Genomic DNA, 19,258 nt, shown 5'->3' with positions numbered 1-19,258 from the left:
AACAAATTTTAAAAGGGTATGTAGTTTGCTTATATAATCTGGGTCCCTTTTTTATTGTTTATTATATTAAATCCTTGTAAATGTTTAGTCACTTTTTGGGGTTATTCTCATAACCACATTTGTGTACTTTAGAAAGATGTGTGCAGGATGCATCATGGAGACAAGAAACTTTATTTAAGAACCGTGTCCCCATAGCAGATGACACAGGCTTGCGAGGACAGACCAAAATCATGAATTATTTAGGAGATGGATTTCATATGGTTTGGGAACCAATTCTGTGGTGTGAAGGAAAGGGGGTGATGTACAATAACTTTTAGCTTTCTGATTTGGTGACTAAACAGATGTGGAGTTTTTAAACCAAGAGGAAGAGAAAGATTCATAGAGAAAATGAGTTTTTGACACATTGGTTTTATGTTATCTCAGGCACCTCAAATTGGAGATTTCTGGTTGGCAGCTGAACATTTTTATCTGGCACTCAGGCAAGAGACTCAGGCGTGGAGGGTAGTTGAATTTACTGATTAAGTCACTCAGGGAGAATAGTTTTAATAAGAAAATAGCACTAAGAACAGAACCTTAAGGAATTTAAACATTTGAAGGGGCAGACGAAGAAAGAAAAGTCTTAAAAGGAGGCCTAAACCAAATGGTTAAAGAGACTGGAGAAAAACCAAAAGAGAGTAGCATTGTGGAAGCTAGAGGGAAGTAGGTGCTTTAAGGAGGCAGTTGTTAAGGTTAGATATCACAGACAGATCAAGTACCATGTCGAACAGGTAAAATACTCAGTAGCAGTATAGTCTATTATATCTTATGGGGTAGAGAAAGGCTAATTAATAATTATTCTGTTTCATTGTGAATATAGTTATCTGGAAGCTAAAACTCTGTTCCAAGTTTAAAGATATTGCCTCAGGGCTGTCAAGTCAGGTGTTTCTTTACATCACAAAAATACAAAGCTCACATTAGTATAACAATATGAAATCTTTGAGAGGTTTATGTGGATTTGTTTAGATATGTTCTTACTTCTTTAAAATTAATTGTATTTTGTCCTTTTCTTTCTTTTTTAAGAGTTCTTGTCTCTTGGCAGTATCCATTGGCTGGGAAGGAGGTGTTTATGTACAAACCTGTGGCCACACGTTACATATAGATTGTCATAAATCTTATATGGAATCATTACGGGTAAGTCAATTGAAGCATTTTAAAGGTGTATGTGTCTTTCCAGGTATTAAGTATTTTTACAGTATATACATCCTAATTCATCTTGGGTGATTGTGATTGCCATTCGGACTGTTCAGCCTCACAGTTGTTGACCTCTTCAACTTTAGGGATTTCATTTTTTTTTTTTTTAAACCCCACATTTGTTTATTTATTTATTTTTGGCCGTGTTGGGTCTTCGTTTCTGTGCGAGGGCTTTCTCTAGTTGTGGCAAGCGGGGGCCACTCTTCATCGCGGTGTGTGGGCCTCTCACTCTCGCGGCCTCTCTTGTTGCAGAGCACAGGCTCCAGACGCGCAGGCTCAGTAGTGGTTCACGGGCCTAGTTGCTACGCGGCACGTGGGATCTTCCCAGACCAGGGCTCGAACCCGTGTCCCCTGCATTGGCAGGCAGATTCTCAACCACTGTGCCACCAGGGAAGCCCGGGATTTCATGTTTTTACTTCACGTTAGCAACTAACTTCCACGGCTATAATTTTAGACTTTGCTACTCCAGCTCAAAAATAGTAAGCTTTAATATCCTACCATATCATTATGTGATTATTCTTCAAAGTCTCTTATTTTTACTCTTATTAGTGTGTTTTACTTCTGACCTCAAGATCTCTAGTCCTTTAGCCCCTTGCATTTTCCTAGTACGCTAGCTCTTTCCTTGCCTCACTTTTTTGTACTGTGCCCATTCTGCTCTTAATACCAGTCATTTAATCCACCTCCTTTGATTTTATACCCAGTCAGCTAGCACTGTTAGAAAAATCATAAAACTAGGTGAACTGGTACCTCCACAAATCTGTGGTTTCTTAGAATAGTGGCTGCGATTGGGGTCATGGACTGTAGATATTACTTACTGATTCATTTACCTGTCTTTGATCAGTTTCCTCTCCTAGTCTCCTTAGCAGCTATTCCAGACCTTTGCCTCCTCTATCCCAGACTCTTTGCCTAAATCCCAAGATGCCTTTCCTCTCATCAGATCTGTCTCTTCCTGTGGCACCAAGACAACAGTGGCTGTCTGTCACATACTACCTTAGCTTCCTACCTTGCTTTTCTGTTCCTCAATAAGTGACTGCATCCCAGCCAATCCTTTCTTTTTCACTTTTCAAAAAAAGTTAATTAATTAATTTATTTTTTGGCTGCATTGGGTCTTCGTTGCTGTGTGCGGGCTTTCTCTAGTTGCGGCGAGCAGGGGCTACTCTTAATTGCAGTGCGCGGCTTCTCGTTGCGGTGGCTTCTCTTGTTGCGGAGCATGGTCTCTAGGGTGCACAGGCTTCAGTAGTTGTGGCACGTGGGCTCAGTAGTTGTGGCTCGTGGGCTCTAGAGCACAGGCTCAGTAGTCGTGGTGCATGGGCTTAGTTGCTCTGCGGCATGTGGGATCTTCCTGGACCAGGGCTTGAACCTGTGTCCCCTGCATTGGCAGGTGGATTCTTAACAACTGCACCACCAGGGAAGTCCCCTCTTTTTTACTTTTGAGGGTAGTATTCCTTTTTCTGTTCAAGAATAATTTTCTGTTTATGCTCTAGTTTTCCTTTCTCCCCATCACCTCAGGGGCCTTGGTCTATCAGTAAGTAACCTCTTTTTCTTCTGTGTCTTCAGTTCTTCTGCCCATTCTGTCTCTTCATTTCAGTTCATAAAGATGCTCACGTCTCTGGCATTCAAAATTCCTTCCCTTGATCTTGCATTCCCATGTAGCTGCAGTCTTTCTTTTTCTCTCAGCTCAGCTTCTTAAAAGCATGGCCTGCCCTATTCCCAGATTCCTGACTTGGAAGCAGAAGAGTTCTCTTTTTCCCTTCCTACTCCTTACCTCTCACATTAAGTCACATAACAAATTCTATTGATTCCATTTCCTAAATCTCACTTGACTACATTCTGCCTACATTATTCCCACTTCTACTTTTTTGCATATGCCTTCATCTTTCATCTTGACTATTGCAATTGCTTATCAGTTTCCTTACTCCAAGTCTGATTTACTCATTATATTGATCTTTCTAAAATGTAAATCTGGTGACATGTTGTTGGCTTAAAAATTCTTTACTGATTTCTTCTTGTTGGGATAAAGTTCACTCTTCCTTGAATGGCATTCAAGGCATTCCATGATCTGGGCTTGCATGTTACTTTAGCTTTGTCTTCCATCAATTCAGCATTAATAAGCTAATTAATAGTTCCTTAAGCACATTATGCATTTTTCATACTTCTGTATTCAGTCAGTCATTCAACAAATATTTATTCAGTGCCTACAGTGTTCCAGGCACTGTGATAGACATTGGGGATACATCCCAATGAGTAAGACAGTTTCTTCCCTCGAGGAATTTACTATGCATTGCGTGAGACAGAAATAAACAAATAGTTGTGGTATAGGTGCTAAGAGTTATGAGGTATGCACAGGGTCTTATTGGGACATCTGCAAGTTCCAGAATTTGATGAAGTAAGGTGCTTGAGTGATAAGAGAGAAGACTGGAGAAGTAATTAGGGTTATATTGTAAAGGGTCTTGTGGTCCATGTAAGGAATTTGTACTTTAGACAGATTGCGTACAGAGAGCCATTAAAGCCATTTAAGACTCTTAAGCAGAGAGATGACATTCAGAAAGGTTATTGTGGTGGTTCTGTAGATTTTAAGGTGTGAGATTGCAGGAGAATAAGAAAGAATATGGTGATAGCATATATTATTTAGGAGGTAAGAGATGATGGTGGCTTGGGCTTAGTCATGGCAGTGAAGATGGAGATTCGAATTTCTTTTTTTAACATCTTTATTGGAGTATAATCGCTTTACAATGCTGTGTTAGTTTCTGTTTTATAACAAAGTGAATCAGCTATACATATACATATATCACCATATCCCCTCCCTCTTGCGTCTCCCTCCCACCCTCCCTATCCCACCCCTCTAGGTGGTCACAAAGCACAGAGCTGATCTCCCTGTGCTATGCGGCCGCTTCCCACTAGCTATCTATTTTACATTTGGTAGTGTCCATGCCACTGTCTCACTTTGTCACAGCTTACCCTTCCCCCTCCCCGTGTCCTCAAGTCCATTCTCTAGTAGGTCTGCGTCTTTATTCCCGTCCTGCCCCTAGGTTCTTCATAACCTTTTTTTTTTTTTAGATTCCATATATATGTGTTAGCATACAGTATTTGTTTTTCTCTTTCTGACTTACTTCACTCTGTATGACAGTCTCTAGGTCCATTCACCTCACTACAAATAACTCAGTTTTGTTTCGTTTTATGGCTGAGTAATATTCCATTGTATATATGTGCCACATCTTCTTCATTCATCTGTCGATGGACACTTAGGTTGCTTGAAATATATTTAGAGAAGGATTTTCTAGACTTGGTGAGAGATTGCATGTGGAGCGTAAGAGGGAGGAAAGAATTAAGGTAAGAGGTATTGGTGATCACTGAAAGATTTTGATTGGGAATAAGTATCTCACATTAGGTAGATCATACTGGCAATGATATGGTTGGGAGACTATTAAGAGATATTAGCAAAGGGAGTAGAAGGAAGAAAGTGGGTGGAAGGACTGATGGGATTTATTAATCAGATATTTGGGGTGGGAGAAGGCAGCAAGCTGAAGGAGTTGCTCTTGCAGGCGAATGGGGCAGGCACGAGAGGATGGTCAGTGTCCCAGGTCTCGGGCATGTCCCTGGGGCAGACTGCCAAGTGAGGGTCCTTGGCTTTGTTCAGGAAAGAATTCAAGAGTCAGCCGTAATAAAGTGAAAGGGATTTATTCAGGGAAGTACACATTCCATAGGCAGAATGCAGTCCTTCTCAGAGGGTGAGAGCACCCTGGGGTATAGGGGTGGTTAGTTTTCATGGACTGGGAATTTCATAGGCTAGCAAGTGGGATAATTATTCCAACTACTTTGGGGAAGGGGTGGGGATTTCCAGGAATTGGACCATCGCCCACTTTTTGGCCTTTTATGGTTAGCCTTGGAATTGTCTGGTGCACTGGTGGGTGTGTCATTTAGCATATGCTAATGTATTACAGTGAGCATATAATGAGGCTCAAGATCTACTGGAAGTCGAATCTTACACCATCTTGGACCTAGTTGGTTCTAACCAGTTTGTCGTATCCTCAACAGCTGTGTCATTCTTTTAAAGGTTGTGCCCTGCCCCCTTTCCTCCTGTCTCACTGCCATGACCCTCCTCTTTCTGAAGTAGGAGGTGTAGCTTTATGTTCCTAGAGTAGAGGGGGCAAAGCTGGGGTAGGTAAAGGGACTTGACGAGTGAGGAGACGGTTTAGAAAAACCACTTTGGAATTGGGTGAAAGAATGCTTCATAGGATGTTGGAGAAAGATTGCCAGGAAGTATTCAGGGCTAAGTTGAGGTGGGAAGCAGTTTGTAGCAAGAAGCTACTTCAGTTTTCTCTAACAGCACTCAGTTTGAATGCCGAATTGGAAGTCATACACTGGATTAATTTTGTATGAAGATTTTGTTTAGGTGTGTATCATAGAAGGACATATGGAGGGAGAACGAGAAGTGTTGACTTGAGAGTTTTTAAAATGATATATCATGGTGTATGGTAGGATAGGAAAGACCGTATAAATTGAGGAAAAAGGGAGGGACTAAAAGAGATAGGAGTTGACAGAATATAAGATGTTTGAATTTAATATTTTCAGATATGGACAATTTTTGGTCATTACAAGATAAGGGTGTGGTCATGGTACGAGGTGCTAGGGTAGAGTGGAGGTCAAAGCCATTGGAGTTGATGAGGTCAAGGAGCTAAGGGACTAAGGTATAAGATTGGTTGTCTACATACATTGAAATTGTGTATGAGGATGGCAGGACTTGGAGTGATGAGGAAAACTGATGTAGGTACCAAAGTCTTCAGATATTAAGGGCAATGAATGACAGTAAAAAGGAAGGAAAAGGGGTGATCTCACTAAATGGCATGAGCCACACTGGGAATGCAAGAGTAATGATCTTGAGCCAGCACTGGAGATGAGAAGGATACTGAGGTTTGAGAGATGTGGGAAAATGAGCAGTGTCTAGTTGAGAGGGCTTCTGGTGATGCTTCAGGAAAGAACCTAGTTCCATCAAGGGTAGGATGAGGACCTAGCATTCTTTAAAATTATGGCTACAGGGAAGCTTATCATAGAATGTCCTTCAACAGCCAGGACCCTTGCCCCAACCTCTTAGTACACTCCTCTTGTATATCTTTAAAACTTACTTCACAAGTCTTCTTTGGGAAGCCTTCTCTGTTGCATTTATCACACTATTGTTATAATTTGTTTCTATTTGCTTTTAAATTGTCAGTACCTTAAATGAAGATGTCTCTTAACTCTTTTTGGTGTCACGTGGTGCAGCATTTGACACGTTAGGAGCTTAGCATTTGTTTATAGAATTGGATTTAATAAGACATGGTGTTAGATTTTTAAGGAATTGAAAAAATAAGTGTCACAGAGTTAAAAAAAAAAAAAAAAGAATTCAGTTCTTTTGGCCAAAGTACTTGAAATCCAAGATACAGTGAAATGAACACTAAATTAAAGAGTTGGGAAACCTAAGTTCATTCTGACATTGTCATTAACTACCTTTGTAACCATGGACAAATAAATTCATTTTTTCTTCTTTGTATCCTTTTTTCTCATTATTTTTGTCTTATTAGTAATAATGGTCATATTGTAGCATTCATACATATATTAGTACATTAAAAACATATTTTGAGATAAAGCATTAGGTTAGTGGCAGAATAAGAGAGACCGCTGGAAAAAAGAGTAAGACACTGGTTAGGACTACACAATAGCAGTAGCCTGAAAGAGCAAAATAGATGTGGGTGGTGTCAGACAAAAGAAAGGAACAAATATAGCAGCCTGGATTCCTGCCTTAAATCCTGGTTAGTTAGCATGAATTACAATCTCTCATGAGCAAGAGTTTCCTCCTAGGCATATGTGCTTTATGTGTCTCTGTTTCAAAAATTCTCATATTTCTTCCTTCTCCTATCAGGAACATCTGGAGGAGAGGATGTTAAATTAATTCCCCTCCTTATCACCCTTATGTTCTGAGTATTCTAACTAAATCTTGCCCCTATCCGTTAAACCTAAACAAACCCACTGCATCAAGTCCAATCAATTGTGTTCGGCCATTAGACACCTTGGAAGACACATTACAATTTTTTAGGCTTAAATGCTCTCAAAAGCTGTCTATCCTACATCAAATAACATGAGCACTGGGAGAATCTTCCCAGTAGTCACTTATAGGTGAAGAAAACAGGGGCATGGGAAGAGGAAGGTGATTCACTTTAATGTGGCCTGCTTTTTACAGGATTCTGTATCTTACATCCACATTTCAGATTGATTGCATCATTATTTGAATGTTTCATGCTGAGAGAAGAGTAGGATACTTAAGCAGTTCATTGGTGATGGCTAGTGTTGCATGATTGCCATGATGTAAGAAGTGATTTGATAATCTTCAACAGTTAAATGATTTTATGCTTTTATGACATGTATTAGAGGTCCTTTTTTGTATGGTTCATTTATTTACTATAAAATGTAGTGGTGTTAATTTTGTTTTCTGTAAACGTGTGCATCATATAGCTGTATGTTCGTTTCATCTTTTAGAATGACCAGGTTCTTCAGGGCTTCTCAGTGGACAAAGGAGAATTCACATGTCCTCTCTGCAGGCAGTTTGCTAACAGTGTTCTTCCTTGTTATCCTGGAAGCAATGTCGAAAACAACCTTTGGCAACGTCCTAGTAACAAAAGCATACAAGATCTCATAAAGGAAGTGGAGGAGCTGCAGGGACGTCCGGGAGCTTTCCCAGTAAGCATCAGTGTAAGGCAGAAATATCCTGGTTAACTCAGCTCTGCTTTTCAGCTTTAATTTTTCTTCTACTTCTAAATTACTCTGGACCTTATATATTTAGTAGAAATTGCTTTTAGAGGTTTTACTCTTCTGTTGGTGGTTATTAAAAACAAAAATGAGAGTAACAGAACAAATTATTACTAAAGGCTATGCTTTTCCTTAGTCTAAATTGTTATAGTTTTAATATACATCTTCCAGATCATGAAATATCCTATAAGCTTAGATATGGTTATGTTGAAATATTTAAAAACAAAGTCCAGCATTATATAGATGTATCTTGCAATGTAAAGCATAATCTAATCATTTAAAAATATGCCATTAGGTATATTAAGATGATGTATTTACACACACACATGCAAACTTTCTGTGTGTGTAATTAAAGACTTACACATACATTTGTGTGTATGTGTGTGTGTATTAGAGAGATAAAATATTGTATATATGATCGAACCATAAGTCAGTCTATTTTACTGTGAGATTTGGTCTAAGTGAACCCATCTTTTATCCCATCCAGTAGGATTTATTTGATTTAAATTCTTAAATATTTCACCTTCATTATAGATTTATGTTATGGTCCCTGAGAGGAGTGACAGCAATGCCCAGTATATGCAGTAAATTTATGAAAACTATGAATGTCTGACTTTTTCAACAGAAATTCATAGTTTAAAGCTAATCAGAAAGATTCATCTCCTTTTCTGAATTGAAGACTAATTTTTGAGTCTATGTGTTATTTTTTTTCTTTTCGAAATCCAGATTTTTATGTGATTAAAATATGCTTAAAGTAAGGGATATCAATATTAATCTTGAAAAAATGAGCTTAAATGAAAGATTTTTTATAAGCATGGAAACTGTTCTAAGATACTTTAATGACATATACTCATTTGTTTAGAATATAGTTTGTGTGGTTAATTCATGGTTGGATCACAATATAAAATTAGAATAAAAGGTCCCTAAAATAAGAGAAAATACCTCTTGATCTGTTTTATCTTTGTGCACTCAATATATTTATAGTGCATAGCTAATGTACATCTGTTTTGACTTTTAAACCTTAACTTCCTAGTGTGCTCATATGATAAACAATGTAGTGTTAGACTGTTATTAGAGAAAATGAATATACGTAAACTTTATATGTATGTTTGTGTTTTTTACAGTCAGAAACCAACTTAAGTAAAGAAATGGAATCTGTAATGAAAGATATCAAAAATACCACTCAGAAGAAATATAGAGACTATAGCAAGACTCCAGGCTCACCAGATAATGATTTTCTCTTTATGTATTCTGTTGCTAGGTAGGTATACATAGTATATACTTTTATATTTACTTAATGTTAATAGTTTATTTTATTTCTCATTCATATTTATTTGAAAAAAGTTGCATATTTTTAATGTTGGTTGAAATTATGGCTAGTTTTAGAACCTCCTAAAAGGTCTATAAAAGTAGAGTTTTCCTTCATTTTTCTGAGGAGTTTTTATTTTAATGGAATACTGGTTTAGGTATTATTAAGCATTATAGGATATATGAGGAAAAGTATATTATTAACATTTGGGACAGATGTCTACCTCAAAGCATGTGAGTATTATATATGAAGGGTGTTGTTAAGAAATCACTGTTTAAGCCCTGTCAAAAAAGTGATAATACTAAGAACTAAAACATTGTAATATGTTAAATACTTCTAATTTATAAAAAAAATAAGAACAGTAAGAAGAACTTACTTTGTTTTAAGCTCATGCAAGATCTAGTAATGTCCTAGAAGACTATAGGTGGTTTAGAAAATCAGATAAAGGAGAGGAAACGAGATCAGGCATGTTCTAAACTTCTGTGAGTAGCTACCGGTCTCAAGAAAACAGAGGTAAATGCTTCTCATCTTTCAGATTAGGTAGGAATAGTCTAATCTACTGAGTAGGTGTTCAATACCTAAGAAATAATTCCAAATAGGAATTTTAGAAAACTTAATTGAAGGAAAATGGAGAACTGTAAGAAAAAAAAATAGGAGAGAAGCAGGCACAATTGTAAACACATTCTGCCAGATCTGATATTGTAGACCCCTGGATATCTCTAGAAGCATACTTCGTATTTTGTTCAAGTAGTATTGTAATAGGTAAGATTTAGAGAAATAACGTGACTTGAAGTCATGCAACAAATTAGTGGTAGAGTAGGACTAGAACTCAGATTTCCTGAGCTGAGGTATAGTGTTCTTTCAATTACTGTTCTCCTTTTTCCTCTCCTTAGTTCAGCTTTTGTAAGTCATATATACATGAAGTTCATCATGACCATTCTCTCTGCCCCATTCCTGGAACAGAGGGTAACAAAAGAGTGAATGAACTATGTACTCTTTTGAACCCAGGAAAAATGGAACCAGACTTAAGAAAATTGCAGCAAGCAAGTTAGACCTCAGGATAAGGAAACATTAGTTTTTGGTCTAGGAATGCAAGTGCTGGACGTGGATTGATGTAAAAGGATCTAATGGGTTGGGAAGTAACTATCTAGTCTGTGTATTCCTAGGCTATTGTTATTTATCTAGAATGCTTTGGGGGAAGATATAACAGTTAATTTAACATTTTGTCTCTGAAGAGTTACCAATTACATACTTGCAATAAAATATACTTTATATGAAAACTAAATTGAATATAATTTAATTTTGCCAGGTTTCAAGGTTTCATAAAGTTCTGTACAATATTATGGTAATAATGTAGAAAAGTGACATGGATGTAGACCAACTCAATGCATGTATATACACACTCACATTTATGTCACTTGTGCATTTATGCCTTTGATTTTATTAGGATTGACCTTATAAGAAAATCCTGGTTGAATGGGAATGATCTGTACATGGAATTTTGCTGTAGTATGATAAATCAAATAATTTGATTTAAATTTAGTTTGGTAGATGTTTTGGATTCCTATTTCTTTGTTTAAATATATAAATAATTTATAGAATATATATATAATTTTTAATAGAAATATTTATAGAAAGCTTGCTGTGATAATGGGAAACTTTTTGAATCAACATATTTTTGTTTTTCTCTTTTATATAGAAGCAGGGACAGATGTCAAATGTTATTTACTAAGGGTGTATATAGAGAAGTGGAGAAAATATGCTCTCCCATCCTCCCATCCTTCTCTGATCCTTAGTGGTAAACTCTAAAGCAACAATATAATGATTCCAAAAGTGAAAGTATATAACCTTTAAAAACCTTATCCTTGGTTAAAATTACCCAGGCCATTGCAGTGTTCTCACAGTGAGATTGCATGCCTTCTCTAAGTTTTACTTAATCATTAAAAAGAAACACAAAAAACAAATTGACTCAAAAATTAACAAAAACATGAGTTAAAGGAAAAAAGCATGTGTATTCTATTTGAATAAGATGTAACTTTTTCAAGGTAGGAAACCAGGTCTTTACAGTTATCTTCTGCCTGGCATATAACCTTGTTTCATTAAATACTTATGATTACAGATTATGATCATTTTTATGCCTAAAAGGTAGTCATTGAAGTATTTAGCAGTATTTAAAATGGTTAAGTAAGTAAAATATTTAGAAATAAAATTAATTTCAGTTATTTAACTTTTGAATTAAATGCTGTGATTCTTAAATGTATAGTCCCTTAGAACATGCAAATGTATTTGTATTTGACATTAGTAATTTGAATGGGCTACAACCCTAGTTTCCCAGGACTGAATTTCTCCCAGCTGAATAAGTAATTTTGTTTGCTCTTTGGGGAGCTTAAATTTTTTGATGTTTAGAAACAAAATATTTTTAGTGGGTAACTAGCTGTGTCCTTTAATAATTGATTTTGAGCTATTTTTTAGTTTTTGGTAGGACAATATGTATCTCTTTGTTTTTAATTTTATTTGCAAGGTGAAGCCTTGGAGGATTTTCTGAGGGCAGCAAAGAAGAAATTGTTGGAATGATCTTTTTGTTGCATTAAAATTAATCAAAATTACTATATTCAAGTTTTAATGTATTTCCAAAAAACATTCTATTGCAAATATCAGTCATTCAAATGGATTATGGAAAATTAATTTTGGAGAAGAAAGCTTTTTTCACTTCAATGCCAATTCATTATTTCATTATTGAAACAATGAATCACACTAATTTGAGTAATTGATTTCTCCAAAGATTTTGGACCCAAGTTATATATAGCCTAGAGTTATTAGTAAGTAGCACTTAGCCTGTATATGTGAGAAACATGGAAATGGAAAGAAGTTGAAATGTGAGTAACTGAGACGTAGATGGAGAGACATCTTTAAGTCATAAGTGGGTAAACTGTTCAGTAGAGTGAATGCAGCTTGCTTTATACATTAGTTGCATTATAAGTTTAAACTTTATAAACTAATTATGTTTGAAATAAGAAGAATGCTTGCTAAAACACCAAATAATGAATCCTTTTTAAAACTAAAGGAAGGGTCAACAAGATAATGATAATAAACTGCAGGGATTAGAGAATCTTATCACGGGCTACATATCAAAACAAAGAGGTGTTCAGGTCCTGGGAATTGTTTGAACACTTTCCTAGGTACCATCAGGGATATAGAAGCTGCATCTGAAATGGTCCCTGGTCTTCAGGAATTTACAGTTTAGTTGGAGAGACAAAACTAATATATATCAATCTGTATAAAACAATATAATTTTTCTAAATATATAAAATATTTAAAAATATAAATATTTTAAAAATACATATATTTTAAATAGATATATCATATTGAGAAAGTGCTATAGAACTTCAAAAGGGAAGATGAGCAAATTGAAATAGAAAGTGTGTAGAAGCACTTCTTTCCTTTTCCAAGAAAAGGGAGTTAGTTCTCCCTAACTCTGGGAGGAGTTAGAGCTTTAGCTGAGTATTCGATAATATAGGCCAGGCCATGGTATGGATGAAGATCTTTTCTTCTCTGAGAAATTAAATTAATTGGTCATCTAGTAGGGGTAGGCTCAGGCCTTGAACCCACACTATACGAGTATGTGTTTGAGTCTCTGTGTGTGTGTGTTTATACACGTTTGTTTTTCAAATTATAGCTCTAAAAATATAAGTTAGTGCCAAACAAGGGGTAGAAGGCATACTTGGTCAAGCAAAAAGAAACTGGAGCATAGTTGGAGGAGTTTTTATATGGGTATATCTAAGTGGCCACCATGATAGGCTTTAAGCAATCTTTCTTTCAAATGTAGAGATTTTCTCTTCTCTTTTATTCCCCGTCCAAACTAATTTGAATGTGTTTGTGTTAGAAAATATAGAAAGTTGAGTCTGCTTTTCTCCAAGAACAAAAAGGCTTGGAAAACTTCTGCTCCCAATACATCTTAATTTTTATATCATCCATTCAGGAGGGCAGAAACAGAATATTGTGTTACGATTTTCAACAGTGAGGGAAAAGCAGACATGGGGCATGTGACACATTTGTGTGTTCTTTTCTCTAGCAAGACTTAAAGGGCCAATTTTGTTATAAATTAAATAAGGAGAAGCTGATGACTAGGGCTTCTGACATATTGATTTTTTAAATCCTAGATATTATACGAACCCTTCGGATAGGTAGATTTGTTTTTTTAACTCAGAAGGAATGTTGTACAGGAGATCTTCCAACCATAATCTGAAGTAATGAATTACATTTGGTAGTTTTCTTTCAAGTATTCTTTAAAATCAAATTTCTGGTAACATGTTTATCATCCTTTAAAGTATCTTATTTGATGATTAAATAAATAGACTTGTTATTGTATTTATATTTTAATGAATATTTTTGCAAATTATGCTGAAATAAAAGTTGACATTCTGGTTCTGACGTTCATTTGTAAGAATTATTCGCGTTTCTGGTTAGCTCTTTTAAAAGTACTATCTAGGAAATCTTAGTTTTTATAAGAGAATATAGCCATTAATTTTTTTCTACAGATTAGGCAACAGAAGATTTGTGAAAACAAAATGTATTGATCTCATTTATATTCCCTTGATGAAGGAACACATGCTGGTCTCCGCTCGCTTTCTGTCCACTAATATGAAATCCTTGTCCCTGCTTCCTTGCTGGTAGGTTTTTAGAAGTTCAGTGAGCAATGCAAATCACCTGAAGGGTGGAAAATTCCCTTGTCACACAGATGCCCTTATCAGCAGCAACCAGATGGAGCTCTGAGCAGGAACATTATCAATGTTAAATTGCTTTTTCTCCCTCCTGAGTAGAGAGGATTAAAGCATTCCTTTAGAAATGGGTGGCAAATATACAGATTTAGAAATATTAATATTTTTAACAGTTTGCATTTATAAGTAAATATATGAAAATAACATTTCAAAACATTCTGTGTTCAAAATACAAGCAAAACCAGCTCAAAATGTTTTGTTTTAAATAAAATAGGGTTCTATTCTTTCCTGAATTCACTTGCAAAGTGTAAGCTTGAAATGTTGCCTTTTATTTATTTATTTTTAAGATGGGGGATATCTCACTATTAGTGTCATATATACATATCTTGGATATAAACTAGTTTATTCAGTTTTAGTTGTGGCAAATAAAGGTGTGTTTAAGTTTATTAATACTGTTGAAATAAAAATACACACAGTCACTCAATTTTCATTTATTATTTTGTCAAACTTGATTGGCTATTTTACTGTTACTGCTTTTGAGTAAATCTTTAGATTCTGCATCAATTTGATTTTTGAAATGTCAATTTACTAATTATTGCTACTCTGTAAAGTAATAATCGCTAAATATAATTTCAAATCTATATGAACAATATTGTTATTTAGCAGTGTTAATAGTTATACAATGTATTTTAATAAAACTGTAATTTTAGAAGTCTATAAAGGAGACTGCTGTTTAATTATATGTGTTGTTTATAGCCACTTTGATGTTAGTGATTTTGTTTCTTAATATTGGTTTCTAGATGCCATCTAAGCTCCAGTGAGTGATAACCATTTCTCTGATAGAAAAATTGGTATGCCCTTGTGTGTTATATGCCAGTAACCATCTAATCAGTGGCTGCCAGAGTACAGATTCTTTCATCAGATTCATATGCGGGTTTTTGAAATGTGTTGCAGTTTTTTTCCTTAAGGCCTAGTTTTTAGTATTTGCCAACATCTAGGATTTTGCAACAATTACACTGTGACGTGTGCAGTTTTGCAGGTATAAATATGAACATATAAGTAAGGATAGATAAACTGTTCCCCTTTTAACTTTCTATATATCAGATAAAATATGATTATTACTGATATTGCATAAACTATAATTTTTCAAATAATAAAGTTGAAGAACTTTAGGTTTATTCAGACATATCAATAAAACAAAAAGTATTACTTCAATCTAATGACTGAGATATTTTTTAATGCTTTGCTTACAGAACCAATTTGGAACTTGAATTAATTCATCGAGGAGGGAATTTATGTTCAGGTGGTGCAAGCACAGCTGGTAAAAGGTCTTGTTTAAGTAAGTCTTAAGCAGTGCTAAATTTTAAAAAATTTCTGATTATTTCATTTTGAAAGCATATAGAGGCAAAGTGGTCTTTTGTTGTATTTTCGAATTCTTTTTATGTTTTGTATAATCAATTTTAATAGTGATTATATGCTTTAAATGGTTAATTTTAGAAGAATCATGAACATTTAGCTCTTTCTATACTATGATTAGTCAGTAAATAAATGTCATAGTAATTAATCAGAATTACGTTGGTTCAAAATTAAAACAGTGTATTATCCTCAATGATAAAAAATTTTCCTCAAACTTAAATTCTTTTAAAGAATTTTTATGTTGTCTGGACTTAAGAAAATTTTTATAAAGACAATTCGTGTCACCTACAGATTTCTATGTAAATAGCTGCTATTAATCAGTGAAGGCATTTGTACTGTATTTTGATGTGCACAAATGTATTAAGATTGTAGATGTTTACTTTTATTTACGAATATGCTTTATATTGTAAACTGAGCATGATTCTTCAGTACTTTTTGTAAGAGTATATTTCTGAGAAGTATCATTTGGAACTTAAAGTAGATTTTTCATGAGCATGGTTTTGATGCTATCACTGTGTAGTCATTGTTTAGAGAATTAATGTGACTACTAGGGGTAATATTATTTAATGTCATGTACAGTTAATTATTGGTCCCAAATCAATGGAGTTAAAATATTTCCTAATGTGATTGATATGGGAAATAAAAATTGTTTAAAACATAATGTATTTTTTGAAAAATGAATATATTTTCTTAAATGCTAAAAATATTAGTAATTATTTAAAATTATCAATATATATTAGTTTTTCAAAAATATGTGTTATTTTAAGAAGATATATATGTAATTTTGGAATGATTTCAGAGCAAAGGACTGATCAAAAACACCTTGAAATTTCTAACATAAAGATACGAACTTATGTGAAACTTTAACCAAGTTACTTTTAAAATTCTTACTAGTTGTACTAGATTTTGATATTTTATTTTGTGTTATCACTTTGTTCTTGGAAATTTAAGGTTTTGGAATTTATTTTTTACTGAGTATTCAGTATTTACTGACCCCTTGATGTATGTACTTAAACCCTATTTGTACCCAGTGATATAGTATGTTTTATAGAAGTTGTTGATAAATAGGAGTTTTAGCTTGTAGTCTCTTTGAATTGGCAGAAACTATAATTTCACTTAGATAAATTATTCTTTCTTATTAATTTGTTGTTTGGCATTGGCTGATAATATTCCAGAAAGTGTTATGTTAGAAAGTGTTTAGTAAAGGAATTTTAGTTTTATGCTAGAAAGCTACTTTTAGTTTCATGCTAGAAAGCTACTTTTTCCTCCCTCTAAGGTAAATTTAAATTTATACAGAGGCTTGTAAATGATGAACTTAACCAGAATGCTAAAAATAGTAATAAAAGTCTAGCAGCAGCCACTTCAATTATCACCCTGAATTTTAATTTAAATTATTAAATTGATAGTTACTTCCAGACTTTTGTTTCTGTTTATTTTCCCCTTTAGTGAATAAGAGATTTCAATGTGCCAGTATAGAAGAGATTGTAATGAAGCTTATCCTAAATATAAGTTAATACTGTTTTTCATTTTCTTTTTTTCCTTATCAGTTATGTTAGTTCTTTTTTCCCCCAGCTTTATTGAGGTATGATTGACAAATAAAAAATTTTATATATTTAGGTTGTACATGATTTTTTTGATTTTAGTTTTCATATGATGTATTGTTCAGTTACTTACACATTATTTATCCTAATTATTTATAAAAGAGCTCTATAAATCATGTATGCAGAATGTTATATATTCTATGAAATCCCACTATTTTGCAAGTGTATAAACTTAATGTATTTGTTATTTACTCAAGCCTAACTCAGACCTAATTTAAGTTTAATGCAAGAGCATATTGAAGGTGTTTCATAGAATCTTAGATCAAATATCTCATTTTTTCATTTTCCAGTAGAACTCCAATGGTATTAGTAAACAAAAATTTCTCTTTTTCTCTAGAGCCTATTCATAAGCCAGTATTTTCCTTTTCCCATTCATTACTTTCTACAGCCTCTTAAATATATCATTTTAAAAATGTCTTTTCTCTTTTTCATAATATTTTGGTGAAAGAGAATGAGAAAATGCTCCACTAATTAAGCAAATGATAATGGAAGTTACACTTCTGGAGTAATGTTCCATCACAAATTCCTGATGAAATTGAAGTTTAGTTGAGAAAAAATTTAATAAATTTTGTCTTGAATGGCTTGTGTAATGCCCGATAGATAATTATGGATGGACACACACACACACACACACACACACACACACACACACACACACACAGTGGGGGTGGGGCAGGGCACAAGATTGACCTATTAACAACAATAAAAGCAGAAAATATTACTGGCCAAATTTATACTGAGAAATCAAATTGTCATGGAATAATGCCATTCAGCACTTCCATATTCAAACAAATTTTTGAAGTATTGAGATAAACCGACCAGTATCCAATCAGAGTAAAAGTTCATTCCTAAATATATGTCTGGGAAATTTTCCACAGTAAAAATGAGCAAAATTGATTCACATAGCAGCATACTATGGTATTTTAATAATACCTTACGTTTGTAGTTTTAAAGTTTATAAAGTACTTTCACATAAATTATTTAGTCTTTAGAATGACCATGTTAAATAGGTGTTATCTCTTTTTCTTAGAAAAGGAAGCTGGATTTCAGAGTGATTGCATTGCCAAGTCATATAGTTGGAAAATGTCAAAGCTTGCAATTGAACCCAGTTCTCTGACATTAAATTCAGTTATGTAAGACATATCTCTTGCCCTTAAGTGTCCCAAAAGATGCAGAACCTTTAAAAACGTTCACCCCTGGGCTTAGTCAAGGATATCCTACTGCACACTATTGCCTTGGAATATTTCCAGGATCTCCCATGCTATCCTTCCTGTTATCTTGCCTATTCTCTTTTGCCAGCCTTTCACTGTGAATTCTATTTTTGTTTTGGGCCACTCCTTCAGACATTTTCTCAAGTCCTCATTCCTTCTTCCTTGGATACCAGTTGGTTCTCCTTTATTTTTCACCAGTTTGCTGGCTGGTTCCCCCTTGCCCCTGGCGTGAGCCATCTCATCAGCTTGCACATGCAGCTCTGCTCCTGATTCCTAGGTCCGAGCTGTGGACCTCTTCTTTATTCGCTGGAAGGTCAGGCATTAAGGACCTTGTATTCAGCAGATAAGACTGATTCTAGATAATTTATTTTAAGATAGAAAGTGTTAAGTTCTAAAGTGGGGTATGGATAAAGTTCTAGAAAATTTGGAGGTTTGGGATCATATCTAGCTTGTAAAATCAGTGAAGCTTTTGGCGGACATGGCATTTGAACAGGGTTTTGAAAGATGAGTGAATTTGGAGTTTTTGTTACAAATTGGTATATATACTGATAAGTACCACCAACTTGGTTAGCAACATATGTAGGACAAAGCAGATGCAAAAATTGAAGGCATAACTTTTTATTAAGAATGTTTTATTAAAGTTACTCAGTTTCTTCATTCAAGTGATTTGAAAATAGACATGGAATGCCATAGATTCCAGTGAAGTTCACAGGCTTTCAGCACTTTTTGCCATGATATTCTTAGTGTATTTCTCAAGCAGAAATTGTTGAAACCAGTGGCTGGGGTGGGGGTGGGAGGAAGAGGTGTCATTGATAAATTATTAATATTGGAGGATAACTTTTAAAAACTTATCTTTAGTTAGATCAACATCTTTCTATATCTTTGAGTCTGAGCTTTCTGCTTATTACTGTAGTTTAACTAAGGAGCCAAAGTTCATATCACAAATGGATTTCATGATTTTATTGAGATAAAAATTAAACTTTAGGGCTTCCC

At 34.6% G+C, this 19,258-nt stretch overlaps 1 protein-coding gene across 3 annotated transcripts in view; it reads left to right on the top strand.

The window, feature by feature from the left end:
* UBR3 (ubiquitin protein ligase E3 component n-recognin 3) overlaps positions 1–19,258 on the top strand; it is a 175,784-nt gene that overhangs the window by 102,769 nt on the left and 53,757 nt on the right. For 2 of the 3 annotated variants that reach the window (XM_024765716.1, XM_024765715.1), the window contains exons 26-29: positions 1,060–1,170; positions 7,741–7,953; positions 9,135–9,271; positions 15,291–15,376. In XM_024765716.1, coding sequence (XP_024621484.1) covers positions 1,060–1,170; positions 7,741–7,953; positions 9,135–9,271; positions 15,291–15,376 — 547 coding nt within the window. The remainder of the gene's footprint in view (positions 1–1,059; positions 1,171–7,740; positions 7,954–9,134; positions 9,272–15,290; positions 15,377–19,258) is intronic. The other variant, XM_024765717.1, reaches the window with a different exon arrangement.

This window comes from Neophocaena asiaeorientalis, unplaced genomic scaffold (assembly GCF_003031525.2).
Source record: "Neophocaena asiaeorientalis asiaeorientalis breed wild unplaced genomic scaffold, Neophocaena_asiaeorientalis_V1.1 scaffold721, whole genome shotgun sequence".
Classification (NCBI taxonomy): domain Eukaryota; kingdom Metazoa; phylum Chordata; class Mammalia; order Artiodactyla; family Phocoenidae; genus Neophocaena; species Neophocaena asiaeorientalis.
This window is presented reverse-complemented; position numbering and strand designations above follow the sequence as displayed.